Raw genomic sequence first — 17,655 nt, 5'->3', positions numbered from 1 at the left:
AGGTCAGGAGATTGAGACCATCCTGGCTAACATGGTGAAACCCCGGTCTCCACTAAAAAATACAAAAAAATTAGCTCGGTGTGGTGGCACAGCCTGTAGTCCCAGCTCCTCGGGAGGCTGAGGCAGGAGAATGGCGTGAACCTGGGAGGCAGAGCTTGGAGTGAGCCGAGATCACGCCACTGCACTCCAGCCTGGGCGACAGAGTGAGACTCCGTCTCAACAAAAGAAAAAAGTTAAATCAAATCTGGGCAAAAAACACATAAAAGCAAGCTGTAGAATGATGAATCTTAATATTGATAACCAAAATCATGGTACTAGTAAGTAAAGAACATCTCAGGAATACACTAATGATTTGGTCTTAAATATTCTATTAATATAATTAAACATACTACTAGAGCAAAGGAAAAGACCTTCTGATAATCCCTCTGGACACTGAGAAGGCTTTGATAAAAATCTAACATCTACATTTTCCTCAGAGAGTCTTAATAGTTTGAGAATACACAGATACTTTATTATGGCAAGGAAAATACATGTCTTCATACAAGTTAAACGTTGAGACATTAAAACATCCCACTGATGTCGAGCACAAGATAAGCATGCCACCTGAATCACTGTAACTCAACACTGATCTCAAATGCAACTAGATACAAGAAATGAGAGACACATTGGAAAGGAGAAGTCAAAAGTAAATCTTAGCAACAAGTAGGAATCACAGTTTGTGGTTGATTATAACATTCATACATAAAAACCAACTACTTTCTTATACAATGGGATAAAATAGAAAATAAAGTGGAATAAATCATTCCATTGAAAATGGTAGCCAAATGATAAAACATCTGGAAATAAATAACTATAAATTCAAAGCACCTTAGTGAACAAAATCATAAAACACTACTAAGTTATATAAAATTAGACTTAAACACAAGATTTCATGCTGTTGAATAGGAAGACTCAATTCACTGTGACTCTAATTGAAAAAAGATTCATATGAGAGAGAGATTCAGAGTTGAAGGAAGTGTTGACTTGAAAATACTGATATTAGTATTAGAAATTAAAGGCATTCATAGAGATAAATAGAACAGAAATAGAACCAAACACTTAAAGAAATTTAGTTTACAAATAAGGCTGCATTTTGAACAGCTGGGGAAAACACTATGACTGGATTTTAGAAATGCATTATTACATATTTATTGATACAACTGACGACCATTTGGAGGAAAAAGTATGGATTTTTCCCTCATTTCCTGCAATAAATGAATTCCAGGGAGTCCAAAGGTAAACAAATAAAACCATAAAGTTTCTGAAGAAAATGTAAGTTTATTTATCATCTCAGAATGAGGAAGGCTTTTAAAAACTAGAAACAAATCCCACACTTGACAAAAATACTGATAAATTGACAACATAAAAATTTAAACTCTATGCTAATAAGGAAATCAATAAATAACATCCAAAGACAAATGATAAAAATATTTTAAAGGCATAAGACAAAAATGTCCCGAAGTACATGAGCAAATTAACTAAGAAAAAGCCAAATAATCCAGTTAGGAACTGGGTAAAATATATAAATGTATCCAAAGTAAAATTACAAAAAATTTGAAAAGATGTCCCATTTTATACACAATAAAATAAACCAAAATCAGAATAATATTCCTAAATATCATGTGTCACCAATTATATTGGGAAAAACATTAAGTTTGAAAATACCCAGTGCTATTATAGAAAGTTGAGAAATTGGGCCTTCTATTGTACTCTTGATGGAGTTACATCCATCGATCAGTTTCTAGAAGATGATCTGGCAATATCTATCAAAATTTTAAATACATATAACCTTAAACCCAGTAATTTCATTTCTAAGTTGGAATTTATACCAAGTTTTAGTCACAAAACAATGTCAAGATATATGTACAAATATGCCAATTATAGATTTGTATATAAAAATAAAAACTGGAAATATCCATATGTTCGCCAATAAAAGGCTATTCAAATAAATGGTAGTCCACTGAGACAATGGAACGCTAAGCAGCTACTAGGAGGCATGAGGTAGATCTTTATGTGTTATTATGGGACGACCTCTAAGACAAAACACCATGTGAAGAATTCAAGGTGCAGCGCACTTCACGGAGCACTAGTGTTGGAAAGGGAAGGTCTCTCTTCATAACCCCCGTTCCTCCTCCTTTGGCCTCTTCTTTTCTTTCTTTCTAGAAATGCACTTAGAAGCTCATTCGTGGTCCCCTCTGAGAGAGAAAACAGGGAGTATGGGAGGCTGTTGTTTTTAATACTTTTCTAACTATGCGCCCATCTATTTCTTATTATTACTTTATTAAATGACAGAGTAGTTGAGGAGCCAAAATATGCACAACTTTTGTTTGCATTTTATATGTTCCTGTATAAAATACAAAACCAAAAAGGTTTCTTTTTAAAGCAAAACTGTGGAAGGGATCATTTTTGGGATAATGATAAGAAATGAAGCATTCCTTTTATGTATCAAAACACTTCTACTTGTTTCTAAAGACACTGTAACAGGAAAAACAAAAACAAAAACAAATGAAAATCTTGTGCATGGTTCATCCATAGCACGTGGAAGGAGTGCCTGCTGAGGAAGATCCTACTCCAAAGCCGCCTGAGGCTGGAATGTCCTGATTCACCAACTTTCTCATAAGTGAGGTCTCTTCTCTTGTCACACACACAGGTACCTCACACTTACACACACACACCGAACACACACAAGCTTCCATCTTCCTCCACTGCGAAGTCATGTGCATTACCCAGAAATGAGTGAGCCAGATGGCTGGAAAAACACATACAATTTATTTAACTCTCAACATCAAATCTTCCTCATGATGTTCCCATCTCAGGGATTAGAAGCAAATTAAAAATCTCTAGGGGCTCAGAAGCCTTCTACAATTTTGAGCTCTGAGCAGTTGTTGGATGACACAATGGAACAGAAGAGGTCTTTCTTGGTGAATTACTCTCTGATCTCATTAAAGAATAAGAATGAGACCATCCAGGCTAACACGATGAAATCCTATCTCTACTAAAAATACAAAAAATCAGCCGGGCATGGTGTTGGGCGTCTGTATTCCCAGCTACTGGGGGAGGCTGAGGCAGGAGAACGGCGTGAACCCAGGAGGTGGAGCTGGCAGTGAGCCGAGATCGCGCCACTGCACTCCAGCCTGGGTGACAATCTAAGGGAAGAGCTGCATCATCACTTAGGTTTAAAAATTAAAGTTTCTCTTGTTTTCAAGTTGCCCACCTCCAGTGAATCCACCTAAGGACTCGAAGCCAGCTTTCGGGGCTGCAGCTGGGGTGGACGGGCTTGGAGCAGGCAGACTCCTAAAAGTTAGAACCCAGAATTGCTGGCTTGTCAGTCCCTGAGGGTCTGCCAGTTCTTCCCTGCTGCCACTGGCCAGGTATCCAGAGAAGGGATGGGCCACACCACCCCCTCCCTGGCGCCTGCCATACTGGGGACCAGAAGAGTTCCCAGCCCCTACTTCCTAGCCCTGACACACGCAGAAAGGGCCTACGAATATGTTCACTTTATGTTGTGCATTTGTAGGCACGCACACATTTCTAAGACTAACTCCGGTGCATGTGAATCAGCTAACACATTTTTGTTTTTAAAGCCCACATAAATGGCTTCACTTAGCTTTAGCTGTTCTTTTGGGCTGTTAATTCTACTAGAACGCTATTTGTCCTGTGGGTTCTGCAGAATAGAACAGATTTGCTCAACTCCTCAGTGTCTGAGAGCAGCACCTAGGAGTTATCTGGGATCCACCAGAGACACTCATGGGGCTTGGCCCTTGTTCAGAATAAAAAGAAACCTGTGTCCCTTTGATTTCCTTGACAGGGTAGGTTTGCAGAAGTCAGGAAGGCTGGTAAAAAGATCCTTAGTAAGACCAACATTGTCTTTTTTTTTTTTTTTTTTTAACGTAGGAACAGCATAAAGTTGCTTCTGTCTACCAACTGTCTCTGATAGAAAAAAATAAAAAGTTGAATTGAAGAAAAGCTAACAGGGTTTTAGTTTTAGTTTTTTGTTTTCCTTCCACCAGTAAATTATTGCAATGGATTTAGTGAGTCTGGTTTATTTTAGCTTCAGTTTAGGTTTTGTACACAAGCAAAAAGCAAATGTTGAATTTTCAGGTAGGCCTTCATGGCAAGTGGCATGCAGACATGCAAAACCAACTGTCCCGGGGTGAGGAACCACTGGGAGCTCTCTGAAAGGCTTTCCAGGCAGTGGTCTAATGGGCAAAATGACTTCTCAGTGGCCCTGCTGACCGACAGTACGGATGTGCTAAGGGGATCTATCAGCCCACCTGAGAGTATTAAACTGAGTGCCGAGATCCTACTACCTAAAGCAATGAGGAAACCGTAAGCAACACGACTGACAGCCAGAAGGGAACACCGGAGTTGTGGCGTTTAATGCTGTCCTGGATTAGCACCCCAAAATCTCGCCAAGCCAAAGGCCTTGCCCATCTGAGTTTTCCACATGTACAGAACCAGGCATGATTAGGCAAAGTCTTTGGACACGGCCTCCACGAAGTTGGGAGCCGACATCAGGATGCCGATGGTGCAGATGATGGTGAAGACCGAGAAGGCCATGAGGCACAGGCGGTCCACCACGCAGGCGGCGAACTTCCACTCGCTGCAGACCGCCTCGCTTTCGTCCTGGCAGCGAAAGCGGTTGGCGATGTAGCGGACCTCCTCCAGGATCTTGGCCAGGTCCGGGTCCCCCTCGGGGGGCTGCCCACCGTGCAGGAGGTGCTCGTCGTGGGTGGGGGAGCAGGCCATGCGGCCGCACACCACCCCGGAGTCGGGGGTCGGGGCGCAATGCATGCCGTCCAGGCCGCGGAAGCCGAGGTACAGCAGGTTCCCGTTGCTGGCGGGCGGCGGCGCCACGGCGCTCATCTCCACGCTGGCCAGGCTGCAGCGACGCTGCTTGTGCTGGCAGGCCGGGCGCACCTTATCCTCTCCGGGCCTCTTCATGCGCAGGAACCACGCGCACCAGTTCAGGAGGATGACTCTGGTCTGGGGAGACAACAGAACGTTAGGAGCGGCCCCGAGGCGGGCATGGGCTGATGCCAACAGCAGTGAGATCCTACAATACAAGCCCTGCTTCACTGGTCCTGGGGGTAGCGGGCTCCACTGCCTCCCGGATGATTTTAGCAGGCAAGCAGTGCCTGCTCATGACAAGCAGTTGAGTTCAAAGTGAGGCGAGACTAAAACTGATGCACCCTGGGAAGAAGCTAAATTGTTCTCCGGGGCAGGCACACTGCAATCTCAGGGAAGGCAGCCTCGTGGAAGGGAACGCTATGTGAGCTGTGTCAAGAGGGAAAGTCGATTTCCCTCTCTGATCCTTCCTCATCTGTAACCTGGGGACCTTCAGACCTAACTCTGGCTCCCACACTACCTGTTAGGTGCCCTGGAAGGCCACTGCAAATAGGCAAAGAGTGCCTGGGCGGCTGTACATTTTCAAAGGCAACCCCAGGACATCCATGAGACACCAGGTAAACTTGAAGCTTGAAGCAGTTCAGGCTTCCAACATCAGATTACCACATCTCTTGTGATGACGTGAACACTTTGCAAAGCTGTTTTTCAAAGCACCCTGATAAAAAGCAAATACCAAGGAACTTCCTGTGAAACAGAAACTAGGTTAGTGGTCTCCAATCTGATCCCAAGATTTGAGAGGCAGTGCTGCGCCCCAGAGGTGCTACATTGTTAAGGCATGAAAACTTATTAAAGTCTTTTGATCTATTTAAAGGTAGCCTTGGGTATTCTTTCTTTTGGCCAGGGGCTCTGTGAAAAATATCCTGAGACATTAAAGTGCTGTGAACCAAGGAAGTTTCGGAACCTCTAACCTCACTCAGTGGGCTCCAATGAAGACTGAATAAGATGATGTCTGGGAGAGTACTTTGAAAAGTGGAAGGCGGAAGCTGGCAAACTTTCTGTAAAGGGCCAGGCAACTACTCACTTCTGCTGATGCAGCACACATTGAAGGCGTCAAATGGATGGGCATGTTTTCTAAAATAACTTACTTACAAAAACACTTGGTGGACTGGATTTGGCCACCTAGGCCATAGTGCATGAAAGAAGCTGGAGAAAAATCACCCCATGGAGTTTATCCTGGTTTTGCCTCTCATGGAAAGGAGAGAGACATCCAAAGCCTCAATCCAGGTAAAGAAGCATTCTTGCAAGCCCATCCAGCTGAGTGTGAAAAATGGGCCCTTTCCCTGGAATTATCCAGATCCTGATTTCATTTACATTTTGTTTTATGATTGTGGGGAAATTCCATCAGTAACCTAGCAGGTAGATTTCCTATCTTTAGGAAATATACAGATAGTAAATTGTGCAGTTCGTATCTACAGAGCTTTCATTCTTGGTAATCTTTTTATAACATCTTATCAAAGATAACTGCAACAAACAGGTCTGGGGACAAGAACAGGGAAGCATAAGACCAGTTTCATTGCAGCTATAAAAATAACCCTTCGTTTCCCATTGTACTTTACAAGCAGGCGGCACTCTGCATGTCCTGGAAAGGTTGGGTCTGCTGACCTTAGAGGGTTTTTTATGATCAGTAAGGAGCAGGGACATATGGCCCCATGTGAAACCTTGGGTGAGTTGGGCCCTCCATACAAGGCTCATGAGACAAGTCATCTCACTTAGGCCTTTCAGGGTCCTGTGAAAGGAGTATAATCCCCTCACTTTATAGACCAACAAACTGAGGTTCAAAGAGGCTAATAAACTGGCCCAAGGACATACAATGAGTAAGTAAGTGGTTATGGCACTTCACATGTTTAGCCTTTCCCAGCCTCATCTGTCAAAGGGTCTACAAGATTCTCTTCAAAACTCGTGCAACCCCACCCCTCTGGGAAGGCACCAGAAAGCCTGAGCCAGCTCTCTTGGGGGGCTGCAGGGCAGTGAGTGTGCCTGCATGCACTGGCAGCTGTGCACATGGGGAGCGAGCAGCACCGGGCACTTCTCCTTCTATGGCAGGGTCTACACGTCCCCCAGTGCACATGTCAAGCTCATACGATACACACTGCCAAGTCTATTTTGAATTCCATGGCCTGAATCATTAGCTGTCAAAGCCAAAGCATTTAAAAGATAAAATTATCCTCTTGGCACTCCTCAAACTGTGCTCTTGACCTCTTCTGTTAGGTTATAGTTTTGTTTCTGGCTGTGCAAATGTCACATAATGCCACCGCACCCGGCAGTATCTTCTTCATAGCAACAGATCATAATAAAAGTCCCTCGGCGGCTGTTTGTGTTTCACATACACATGGAATGAAGGAAAAATGCAGTGTGCTATATAAAGCGAGAGAAATGCATAAGCTTCGTCTTTCATTTGCAGCCAACTGGTTTTAATAAGCTTTTATGCTGAGAGGTGAATAATTAGCGTATGTTCTTAATTAAGATTGTTCTAGAGCAGTAGAGTGCTACAGGTCATTAAAAATGGTTTCGTGTCTCAATGTCTTAATTTTCTTCTCCTCAGTCAAAATACAAGAAATGAGAATAGGTGTTTAGATTTTTGTATTTGCATAAATAAATACTGCAAGGTAAAAGGAGGAATTCATTACAATGGTTATATACCAATTGGTATTGGTGGTAGATGCAGGGGAAGGGGAAGGAATGGGAGCAGGATTTCCTTATGTATAATTCTAATTTTATTTTGACTTTAGAAACAGGTAAATGTATTACCTGCTTCAAACTGATGGATGGATAGGTAGAAAGAGCAGTAAACCAACAAGCCCCCAGCTCTCAGGCCTCCCACCTCTGGCCTTGCATTTTCTTAAGTGTGTCAGGGTTATAAGGAAATCAGACAAAAATACAGGTGAATGTGTGCAAATGTACCCCAGTGTTTTAAGGGCGGGTGCTTCACAAAGCAAGCCTCAGGGAACGTAGTGATGTGGTCTGTGTGCGCGATGTCACCATGTAGGCTGAGCTCACATTACTGCTGGTGGAATGAGCTACAAGTGAGTCCTCTTTTTTTGTTTTTCTTTTTTAAGAGATAGGGTTTTGCTCTGTCACCCAGGCTGGAGGGCAATGACATCATCATAGCTCACTGGAGCCTGGAGCTCCTGGGCTCACATGATGCTCCCACCTCAGCCTCCCAGGGAGCTGGGACTACAGGCACACACCATTATGAGAGGCTCACAAGTAAGTCTTCACTAAAGAGTGTATAAGGAGAATGGGCCATGCAGGTGCAACTCTGAGAAGAAACAGTAATTTTGTAAAGCGTTTCTTAAGAAGTAGTCTTTGCTAAGTGAGCATTCGGGTAACTAAACTACTACACAATGAAATGTTTCGGGAGGCCCAGCAATCCCCTGTTCCTGGAGGGTACCTGACGGCATCTCACCCGTACAGCTGCTTTGAGCTTGTTGTTGATTCCTAGATTCCCTTCTGAACTGGGACACAAGTGCTCTCCAAAGACAGGCCGCTTTTGGGATGTGAGGGCCTTTTTAGCTCCCCAAATCCTTAGGCCAGGCTCTCTAGACAGGAGGACAGGGAAGATGTACAAAGCCCACATGAATTGGGGAAGGAGCGCAGGCCCTCCCTAGGTCCTCATCAAGGTTTCCTGACTGCCAGGCGAGGGTGGATGCAGAGCTCCGGACACCAGACCCTGCAGGAGAGGATCCCTGGGTGGGTGAGCATCCGCAGACGTGGCTGGGCACGGTGCCAGCAGCTGGGGCAGGAGTGGTATGGCCCAGGCTAAGCTAACAGGCTGTGGGATACGCAATCCTTTATGTTTTCATCCATTTCCTTTTATCCCGTCCTCCTTCCCCACTGGTGACAATTAGTCTTTGTTTTATAGACTTCTGGTTGGATGATATCCCTGTATGTACTGAACATACAGATTTGTACCTGGCTCATTCTGTTTCTTACTCTTTTTGCTCCTCATTCTGTTGTGAAGCCTCAACCATGTTGCTACACGTCTGTCTCATCTGTTGCTTCCAACTGCAGCACAGTGCTTCACAGCATGCATCAAAAAAAACTACCTTCTCAAAACACTGTGCTGATAGAACACACAGGGCAGCCAGTTTGAGAGCCTTACTCTGCAGCGTCAGATTAGACAGCAGTGCCACAGGGCATCCTGGAACACGCGCACCATGACTGCACGCTATGCAAAGACACGTCAATGGGTGACGAAATACAAAAACAAAGCTATTTCTGGCTGGGCACGATGGCTCACGCCTGTAAATCCCAGCATTTTGGGAGGCTGATATACCCAGATCATGAGGTCAGGAGTTCGAGACCAGCCTGGCCAACATAGTGAAACCCCATCTCTACTAAAAATAAAAAAATTGGCCAGGCGTGGTGGCATGTGCCTGTAGTCCCAGCTATTTGGGAGGCTGAGGCAGGAGAATCGCTTGAACCCTGGAGGTACAAGTTGCATTGAGCCAAGATTACGCCACTGCACTCCAGCCTGGGTGACACAGTGAGACTCCGTCTCAAAAAACAACCCAAAGCTATTTCTTTAGGAATGCCCTTTTTTTTTTTTTTTTTTTTTTTGTATTTTTAGTGGAGACGGGGTTTCACCGTGTTAGCCAGGATAGTCTCGATCTCCTGACCTCGTGATCTGCCCCCCTCGGCCTCCCAAAGTGCTGGGATTACAGGCGTGAGCCACCGCGCCCGGCCAAGGAATGCCTGTTTTTTGTGCAATTTTTGAAATAGATAAACCCTAGGAGGAGCCTCCTTTAGGGAGGGGCTCCAACTCTGTCGGGGATGGGAGGAACATACCCACTTGGGCATCTTGCCCCCGTCGGGGTCGTGGTGGTGGTACTGCAGCACAATCACCGTCACCACCACCGAGAGGCCCACGATGATCATGGTGCTGGCGAAGTACTGAGCTGTGGAGAGAACAGATGCAGGGTGAGACCCGGAGCTCCTGCGACACTGAACATCACACGACAGGCACACCCTGACCAGGTTCTCTGACTGTCAGGGCCTCAGGGTGCAGTGATGCCACGGGCTGGGCAGATGGCCTCCTGCCACCAGCCAGGCCTGCAGCCCACATTCTGGGTGCGCAAAACCAGCCAGCGTGGTCTGACTTCCCACCCACGGAGTGGCCCTCCCTCCCTTCATTGCACTTCCATGCACTCTGGCCTCCTTGTCAGTCAGTAAGGGCTAGCATCGCCTGACAGGATGGTGATAAGGTTGTTCCTGTGAGTAAACACTGGATGTCAGGGCATGGGAACCACCCAGTGTTGATGATGCAGGCCTCTACTGTGCTCCAGGGGCGCAATGAGGGCAAACCTGCACACCACCTGGCTGCCAACTGTCCAGCCTGAGAAAGGGGTCAGTGGCAGGGACTTTTCAGGACGAGAACTTCAGTCTCAGCTTTGGCTCTAATGGGCCATGTGAGTCCTTCCACCTGGGCCCAGGTGAGAAGCAGCATGGAGCATCTGAGTGCTTCCACCCTGGTCCACGAGCTACTGGCTGTGAGTCTGGAGTGAACGCTCAGCCTCTTTGGGCCTCAGCTCTTCAATGGGGGTGGTGCAAAGGCTGATGTTTGCATCTCCCAACAAAGTTCATGTGTTAAAACCCTAGTCCTAACTGGGATGGTATCTGGAGGTGGGGCTTTGGGACGTATGAGATTGTGATTTATAATAAGAAATATGTATTTGGTCTTCCTCCCATTTCCTGGCACACAGCTCCTAAAACCTTTGAATCTCTGAAGTCATCAGTGTCTTTTTATATGCTAATAAGATGACTTATGGCTGAAGTTCCTGGATACCCTCAGGATGGGGTCTGGTTGCCAGGGGAACCAGTCAAGTAATTAGAGAGTTGGAACGTTCAAGCCCTGTCCCCTCTCCCAACCCTTGACCCCTGGGGAGGAAAGACGTACTGAGGGTTGAGTTGGTCACCAGTGGCCAATGATGTAATCAATCATTCCGATGTAGTGAACCCTCCATAAAAACCCAAAAGGATGGAGTTCTTTGGAGACCTTCCCAGTGCTGAACACGTGGACGTGTTTGGAGGGTGATGTGCCCAGAGAGGGCATGGAAGCTCCGTGCCCCTTCTCAAATACCTTGCCCTATGCATTTCTTTCATCTGATTGTTCATCTGTACTTTATAATTAATGAATAAATATAAGTAAAGTGTTTCCCTGAGTTTACCAGAGTGAGCCACTCTAGTAAATGGCTGAACTCAAAGACGTGCTTTTGGGAACTCCCTGATTTATAGAGTTGGTCAGAAGCATGAGAAGCCGGAAGTTCTAACTGGCATCTCAAGTGGAAATGTCTTGTGAGCCTTACTCTGTTAATGCTGTGCTAACTCCAGGTGGTGTCAGGACTGAAGTGAACTAACTGTAGGACACCCAGCTGGTTTCCAAGGATTGGTCGATGTGGGAGAAACGCCCCCTTTGGGTGTGAGAAGTGTTGTGTAAGTAGAGAAATGGTGAGTGATTTTCTCAGGGTCCTTGAGGAGGTCCTGAGGGTGCAGCCCTCATGAATGGGATTAGAGTCCTTCATGAAAAGAGGCTAAAGAGCTAATTCACTCTCTTTTTGTCACGTGAGGCCACAGCGAGAAAAGGGTCATCTGTAAACCAGGGAGTGGCCCCTCACCAGAGCCCTGCTGGCACCCTTATCTAGGACTTGCAGCCTTGCAGAACTGTGAGAAATAAATGTGTGTTGTTCAGGCCCCCAGTCTACAGCAATTTGTTATGGTAGCCTCCATTAAAATAGAAACCCCTTCCTTGCAGCATTTGTGCAATGACGAGCAATTACACAGGCCAAGATGTCTAGGAGAAAGGAGGCGGCGTTCTTTAGTGGGCAGCTCTGATTATTAAACCTTCGGTGTGGCTGTCTGCTCAAGAGGCTGAGCTCTAAGCAGAAAGCATCAGGGTGCAGGAGGCTAAGCGTTCAGCTAGCCCTCACTGGTCCTCACTGCCTTCCTACAAAGACCAAGAGGTACCTGGGAGGAGCTTTGCCAGAGGTGGAAGTTCAAGACCTAAAGTTAGTGTCAGGGCTCCTGAGAAAAGGAAGGAGACTGGACCAAACCATGACCCTTATGAGCTGAATTGTGCTTCCCCCTAGAATTCATATGTTGAAGCCCTAACCCCCAGTACCCTAGGATGTGACTGTACTTGGAGATAGTGTCTTTAAGGAGTTAAGTACAATTAGGTCAAGCCCTAATCCAATCGGACTGGTGTTCTTTTAATGAAGAAGAGGAAATGTGGATACACAGAGAGACAGACACCAGGGATGCAGGTGCACAGAGGAACTACCGGGGGAGGACAAAGCATTGTGAAAGTGGTTGTCTGCAAGCCTGGGGGAGAGGTCTCGGGATAAACCATCCCTGATGGCCCCTTGGTCTTGGACTTTCAGCAGTGCAACTGTGAGAAAATAAATTTCTGTGATTTAAGCCCCCAGTCCATAGTATTTTGTCATGGCAGCCTGAGCAGACCAACCACCTATGGAGAGATGGGGGTCAAAGGATTGCCCAGACTGAAATTCCATCAACAGAGGGAAGCAAAGCTGATGTCCCTGGGGCCACTAGCATCCCATCCTTCTAGATGTGGGCTATGCACCAACCAAGCCTTTCCCAGCAGGTAGTCAGTCCAGAGAGGGCCTGACAACTGTCCCAGGAAGGGTGGCTGCAAATCTCTACTGGAAGCAGTATGCTGGAAGGTAGAAAGAATGGAGTCAGAACCAGGTGGAAAGGTGGTTCTTCCCTGTCTCATGGTATCAAGAGAAAAATGATACGCACAAAGGCTTTTCATACCAATGGTTTCTCTGGCCAAAATACTGCACATACAGGGAGTTCTACAAAGAAGGGCCTTGGCTGCTTGGTTCCCAAAGCCTGGGGGTATCCAGGTAGGGCTCTCCCTCTAGCCCACCCCCAGGCAGACACACAACATGGGTCCTCAAACAGCAGGGGCCAGCAGGTGTAAGGAGTCTGTATACCTCCTTCCGACCTTCACTGCCCAATGGGAGTGGAGACTCTAGTTTTTGTTGTCCCTCCTTGGGCAGAGGGTCATGCCTTATACCCGTGCAAAAGATATTTCTCTCATTCACATTTCCCTAAACACTTTTATTTTATACAGAGACACTGAGTTATCTCAGGACACAATAACCGTGTGTTTCTCCCATTTTAACAAAGGCTTTTTGGGTAAACAACATCTTAAGCTAAGATGATGCATCTCTAATGATAAAATATCTGGCTTCAAAGCAAGCATGAGGAGAATTATGAGGGGAAGGGGGGCATTTCTGCAAGTTAAAAGTCAAACCTCAAAGCTGAATATCCCCTTCCCCTGACTTGGGCCCAGGTGACTCTGAATAGTTACAGCAAATCATCACCTTCCAGAGAAAATGGGGGCAGTGCAGCCCTATTTCTTCTCGTTTCATCTGCTGGGAAATCCTGGGCACACCCTAACCCCACATCTCTGAGGGGCCCAACTCTTGCCTTACCTATCAATGGTACCGAATCGGATGTTGCGGGCATGATCTCAGCCACGAGCAGCATGAAGACAGTCAGAGAGAGTAAGACTGTTATCCCTAAAACATAAACACACAGCGGTTCCTCAGACGGAACAGACAAGAAGGCCTCAATTCTATCTAACGAGGGCTCCTAACCTGACACTCAAAGAACGAGGGATGGTGGTGCTGGGGGATGCTGTGGAATGCACGTTTTGGGTGTGGGCATTTTCCAGGGGACATTCCATGCCACTTACCAGAGTCCCAAAGGAGTCTCTTATGGAGACAAGTTTAGGACCCAGAATTTTAAAAGCATCAACACAAACTGAAAAATTTAACTTAGCACAATTATCTCTCATATTTTTTTGTAAAATTTTATTGAGAAGTAGTTTCACGTAGCAGGAAAAAGAAAATATGCAGTCAGGAGACCTGGTTTCAGGTCTTCAGTTTGCTACTCAGCTAGCTATGGGAGCTTAGACGTAACATTCAACCTTTCTGAACCTCATACTCAGAAGATGTGGGTTTGGGAATAATTTCTACTATATGCTATATCTGATGTTTAGTAATTCTTTAAGACATTGAGAAACTCATCCCACCATTCGAAATCTTGGTTTTCTTAGCTTCGTATGGGAGTGATCATAAGAATTACACTGTGTACTGCAACATACAAATGCAAGCTGATACTAAGCTAAATTGTTCCCTTGGTGACCAGTCGCCATCAAGAAACAGGTGGGGTGGCAGGAGGGAAAAAAGCACAGGCCCCTCGAGGCAGATTGGAGCTGGCCCCTCCCCGTGCATCCCCCCATCCTCTGAGGGTCCTCCAGTGTTCTCAGGATCACACAGCCGTCCAGCACGGAGCCCGAGTCAGGGACCTCTGGAGTCCTGGAGCCACCCCGGGCTAGGAGGTCTGTGTGCGATGAGCCAGGTAATCCCCGGGAGCCCTGATGGAGTCCTGCGCTGTCTGCTCTGAGCCCTCCAGAGCTGACCTCAGCAGAGGGGCCTGCAGTCTCAGAGACCCGGGTGCTTACCCAGGGAAATCTTCTCCCCGGAATCTGCAGGAAGCAGGAACACCAGCAGGGCGAGGGCAGAGATGAGCACACAGGGGATCAGCAGGTTGAGGCCATAGTAGAGGGTTCTGCGGCGCATGGTCACTGTGAAGGTGACATCGGGGTAGGGCTCTTTGCAGCACTCATAGAACTTTTCACTCCTCTTGCCGGGAATTCCTCCATAGGGAGGAGGAGAGAAGGAGCCATTGTTAGAATACAATAAATTACCCTGTTTATTTCAATGTGTATACCACACACAAGCATAGCCCTAAAGTTTGCAAAGTGCTAAAAAAAAAAAAAAAAAAAAAAAAGGGGGGGGGGAGTATAATTAGCTTGAATAAAACCTGTTGATTTACTATAGCGATAAGAGTATTTTAGTGATAGTTGGCCAAACTAGTAGATAGTCTTTTGGTGGATTGGAAACACATGATTATAATAATTATAAATAATATATTACCAATTTTACACTGTTATAAATGTAATCGATTTTCTATTTAAAATAATCAAATATAGGTTCCCATCAACTGAAACTTGCTTTTAGAAATGGAGTGGATCGGCCGGGTGCAGTGGCTCAAGCCTGTAATCCCAGCACTTTGGGAGGCCGAGGCGGGCGGATCACAAGGTCAGGAGATCGAGACTATCCTGGCTAACCCGGTGAAACTCCGTCTCTACTAAAAAAATACAAAAAAAAAAAAAAAAAACTAGCCAGGCGAGGTGGCGGGCGCCTGTAGTCCCAGCTACTCGGGAGGCTGAGGCAGGAGAATGGCATGAATCCGGGAGGCGGAGCTTGCAGAAAGCTGAGATCCGGCCACTGCACCCCAGCCTGGGCAAAAGGGCGGGACTCCGTCCCAAAAAAAAAAAAAAAAAAGAAATGGAGTGGATCTGAATAACGTAGAGACACACACACTGGTTTGTTTAAATGCATCCTCACTACAAGTGCCAGTTCCTCTTGGAAAGCATGGCATATCCTAATTGTTTTCTGTTTCTCCTCCTATAGCTCTCACTAAATGATGGAGACTACTGCAAAATTCAATAAATACTCACACCGAAAAGGACGGTGGAAAATCCCAAACTTTTAAAGCTTGCCCAGGAATAGAAAAGCTTTCTTCCAGGCTGTTAGTCTCATGGCTTACCCACTAGGTCCCATTCTCCATTGGGGATATAGCCACTGATATCTGCCTCCTGCATCTGCAGATCCAAGGACCAGCCTCCATAAGACCAGGATCCAAACTTCAGTTTGCAGTGCTGCACATCAAAGGGAAACCAGCGCACGTCGATGTAGCAGGAACTCTTGAATATGCCTGTGTGGGTGATGGAAACGGAAGCTGACCGAGACGCGCTCAAAATACGCAGCAGTTCCTTCAGCCGGTTCCGCCCTCCGCACTGCAGCTAACGCAGTCCACAGCAAACTGAAGCTGTCTCTTTAATTGCAAAATCTTTAAAACAGAATCTCAGCTCAGCTTCACTGTCTTTTAAAATCCAAACGTAACACTGACATGCTCTGTCAAAAACTGTTTTGTGGGCTTTTTGTGCAAAAAGTTAGCTCTATAATCTTGCATTTACTATGAGCATCTTCAGACTCTAAATAATAAAAGTAAAGAATGCAAAATATCTCAGAGAAGTTGATAACAATGAGGAGGAGGTTAGAAATAGAGAATCTAAAAGGTGTGTGTGGGTGTTGTGTGGGGTGAGGTGGGCATTTTCTTTAGGTTAAAAATTGGAAGAACACATGATTATCGAGAAATGTAATCTAGAATTCTGGTTAAAGCTAGAATTTTAACTAATTTAAATTCTAGACCAAGAACAGAACAAGCTGGGCACTGTGTCTCATGCCCATAATCCCGGTGACTCAGGACACTGAGGTGGGAGGGTCACTTGAGACTAGGAATTTGAGACCAGACTGGGCAACATAGTGAGACATCTCTAATAAAAAAATTAGCTGGGTGAGGTGGTGCATGTCTGTAGTCCCAGCCAGTCAGGAGGCTAAGGCAGGAGCATTGCTTGAGCCCAGGAGTTTGAGGCTAAAGTGAAGTGAGCTATGATCGAGCCCTTGCACTCCAGCCTGGGGAACACACCTAGAATCTGTCTGTAAGAAAAAAAAAGTTAAAAAAAAACAAAACAGATAAGTTTAAGCTGAAGAGATGGTGCTTGAAGGAAGAGTTTCCACTGAAAAGAGCTATTCCAGGCTAGGACAGGTTGGAAGTGGATTTCCCAGAGGGCCATGGGGAGGAAACCAGAAGAGGCCACTCCAGTTATTTACGCTCATGTGCTCTTCCTGGCCCAGAGGAAGGCTGCATGGCACAAGAAGACAGGCAAGGACTCAGTGTCCAGGTGTTCCTGGGGCAGGACTGGCACTCCGCACATTGCTGCTACTGAGTTACAGAAAGAATGCATGCAGGAAGGGCCGCCATAGCCTTGCAAAGAAGGACCCCACCCCACAACCAAGTTGGGAAAAGATACACATTTTGTCCCTGAAGTTCCTTTAAGTATGATTTGCGTCCTTACATGAAATGTTTATAGGAATCTGGAATCATCACAGACAATCCCCCTCCATTAATGGTTGAATCCCCCCAAAACCCACATTGTCTGCCAGTTAGAAAGCTTTGTAACTTCATGAGTCCATTTCTACGAAATGGCCCAAGACAGAGAATTTCTAGAGACAGAAAGCAGATCAGTGGTTGCTGGGAGTAGGAATGGGAATTAACTGCAAACAAGCAAAAGGGATCTTTGTGGGTGATGGGAATGTTCTAAAACTAGACTGTGGTAATGGTTGCATAATTCTGTAAATATACTAAAAATTGTTGAATCATGTACTTAAAATGCATGATATGTAAATTCTCTCTCAATAAAGCTGTTAAAAAATAAACACATGAAATGGGGGGAAAAGTCATGTTATGATCAAGTCTCTATTTCAAAGCTTGAACTCATTTTTTTCTACCCCTACCCCTCTAACTACAGACAGGGCAGCATCCTGGGACTAGTTCTGCATTCCCAGGGAGCAGGCAAGGGGTTTCCAAACCAGGCAGCCCTGGGCCTTTCCTACCAGTGTAAGGAAGCCCCTCATGGTCACAGGACAGCGTGTCCTGTCCTGACCAGCATCCAGGGACACCGCAGTGGGGACGCAGGCCTGGAGCCCCAGAGGGGGCTGCTGTACTCAGGCAGCTCGAGGCTCGCAGTGCTCCTCCTGCAGCTGAAAA

The 17,655-nt window shown here is 45.9% G+C and overlaps 1 protein-coding gene across 3 annotated transcripts in view; it reads right to left on the bottom strand.

Moving 5' to 3' along the window:
- Nucleotides 1-489: 489 nt before the first annotated feature.
- The window catches only part of CHRNA7 (cholinergic receptor nicotinic alpha 7 subunit), a 144,836-nt gene continuing 127,670 nt past the window's right edge, over nucleotides 490-17,655 (bottom strand). For all 3 annotated transcript variants that reach the window (XM_023195662.2, XM_023195663.2, XM_023195661.3), the window contains 5 exons: nucleotides 15,592-15,759; nucleotides 14,441-14,635; nucleotides 13,407-13,493; nucleotides 9,736-9,845; nucleotides 490-5,025 (listed from right to left, as the gene is read on the bottom strand). In XM_023195662.2, the coding sequence (XP_023051430.1) occupies nucleotides 4,507-5,025; nucleotides 9,736-9,845; nucleotides 13,407-13,493; nucleotides 14,441-14,635; nucleotides 15,592-15,759 (1,079 nt within the window). In that variant the 3' untranslated portion in view covers nucleotides 490-4,506. The remainder of the gene's footprint in view (nucleotides 5,026-9,735; nucleotides 9,846-13,406; nucleotides 13,494-14,440; nucleotides 14,636-15,591; nucleotides 15,760-17,655) is intronic.

This window comes from Piliocolobus tephrosceles, chromosome 6, assembly GCF_002776525.5.
Source record: "Piliocolobus tephrosceles isolate RC106 chromosome 6, ASM277652v3, whole genome shotgun sequence".
Taxonomy (NCBI): domain Eukaryota; kingdom Metazoa; phylum Chordata; class Mammalia; order Primates; family Cercopithecidae; genus Piliocolobus; species Piliocolobus tephrosceles.
The sequence above is the reverse complement of the archived record's forward strand: the minus strand, read 5'-3'. Positions and strand labels throughout refer to the sequence as shown.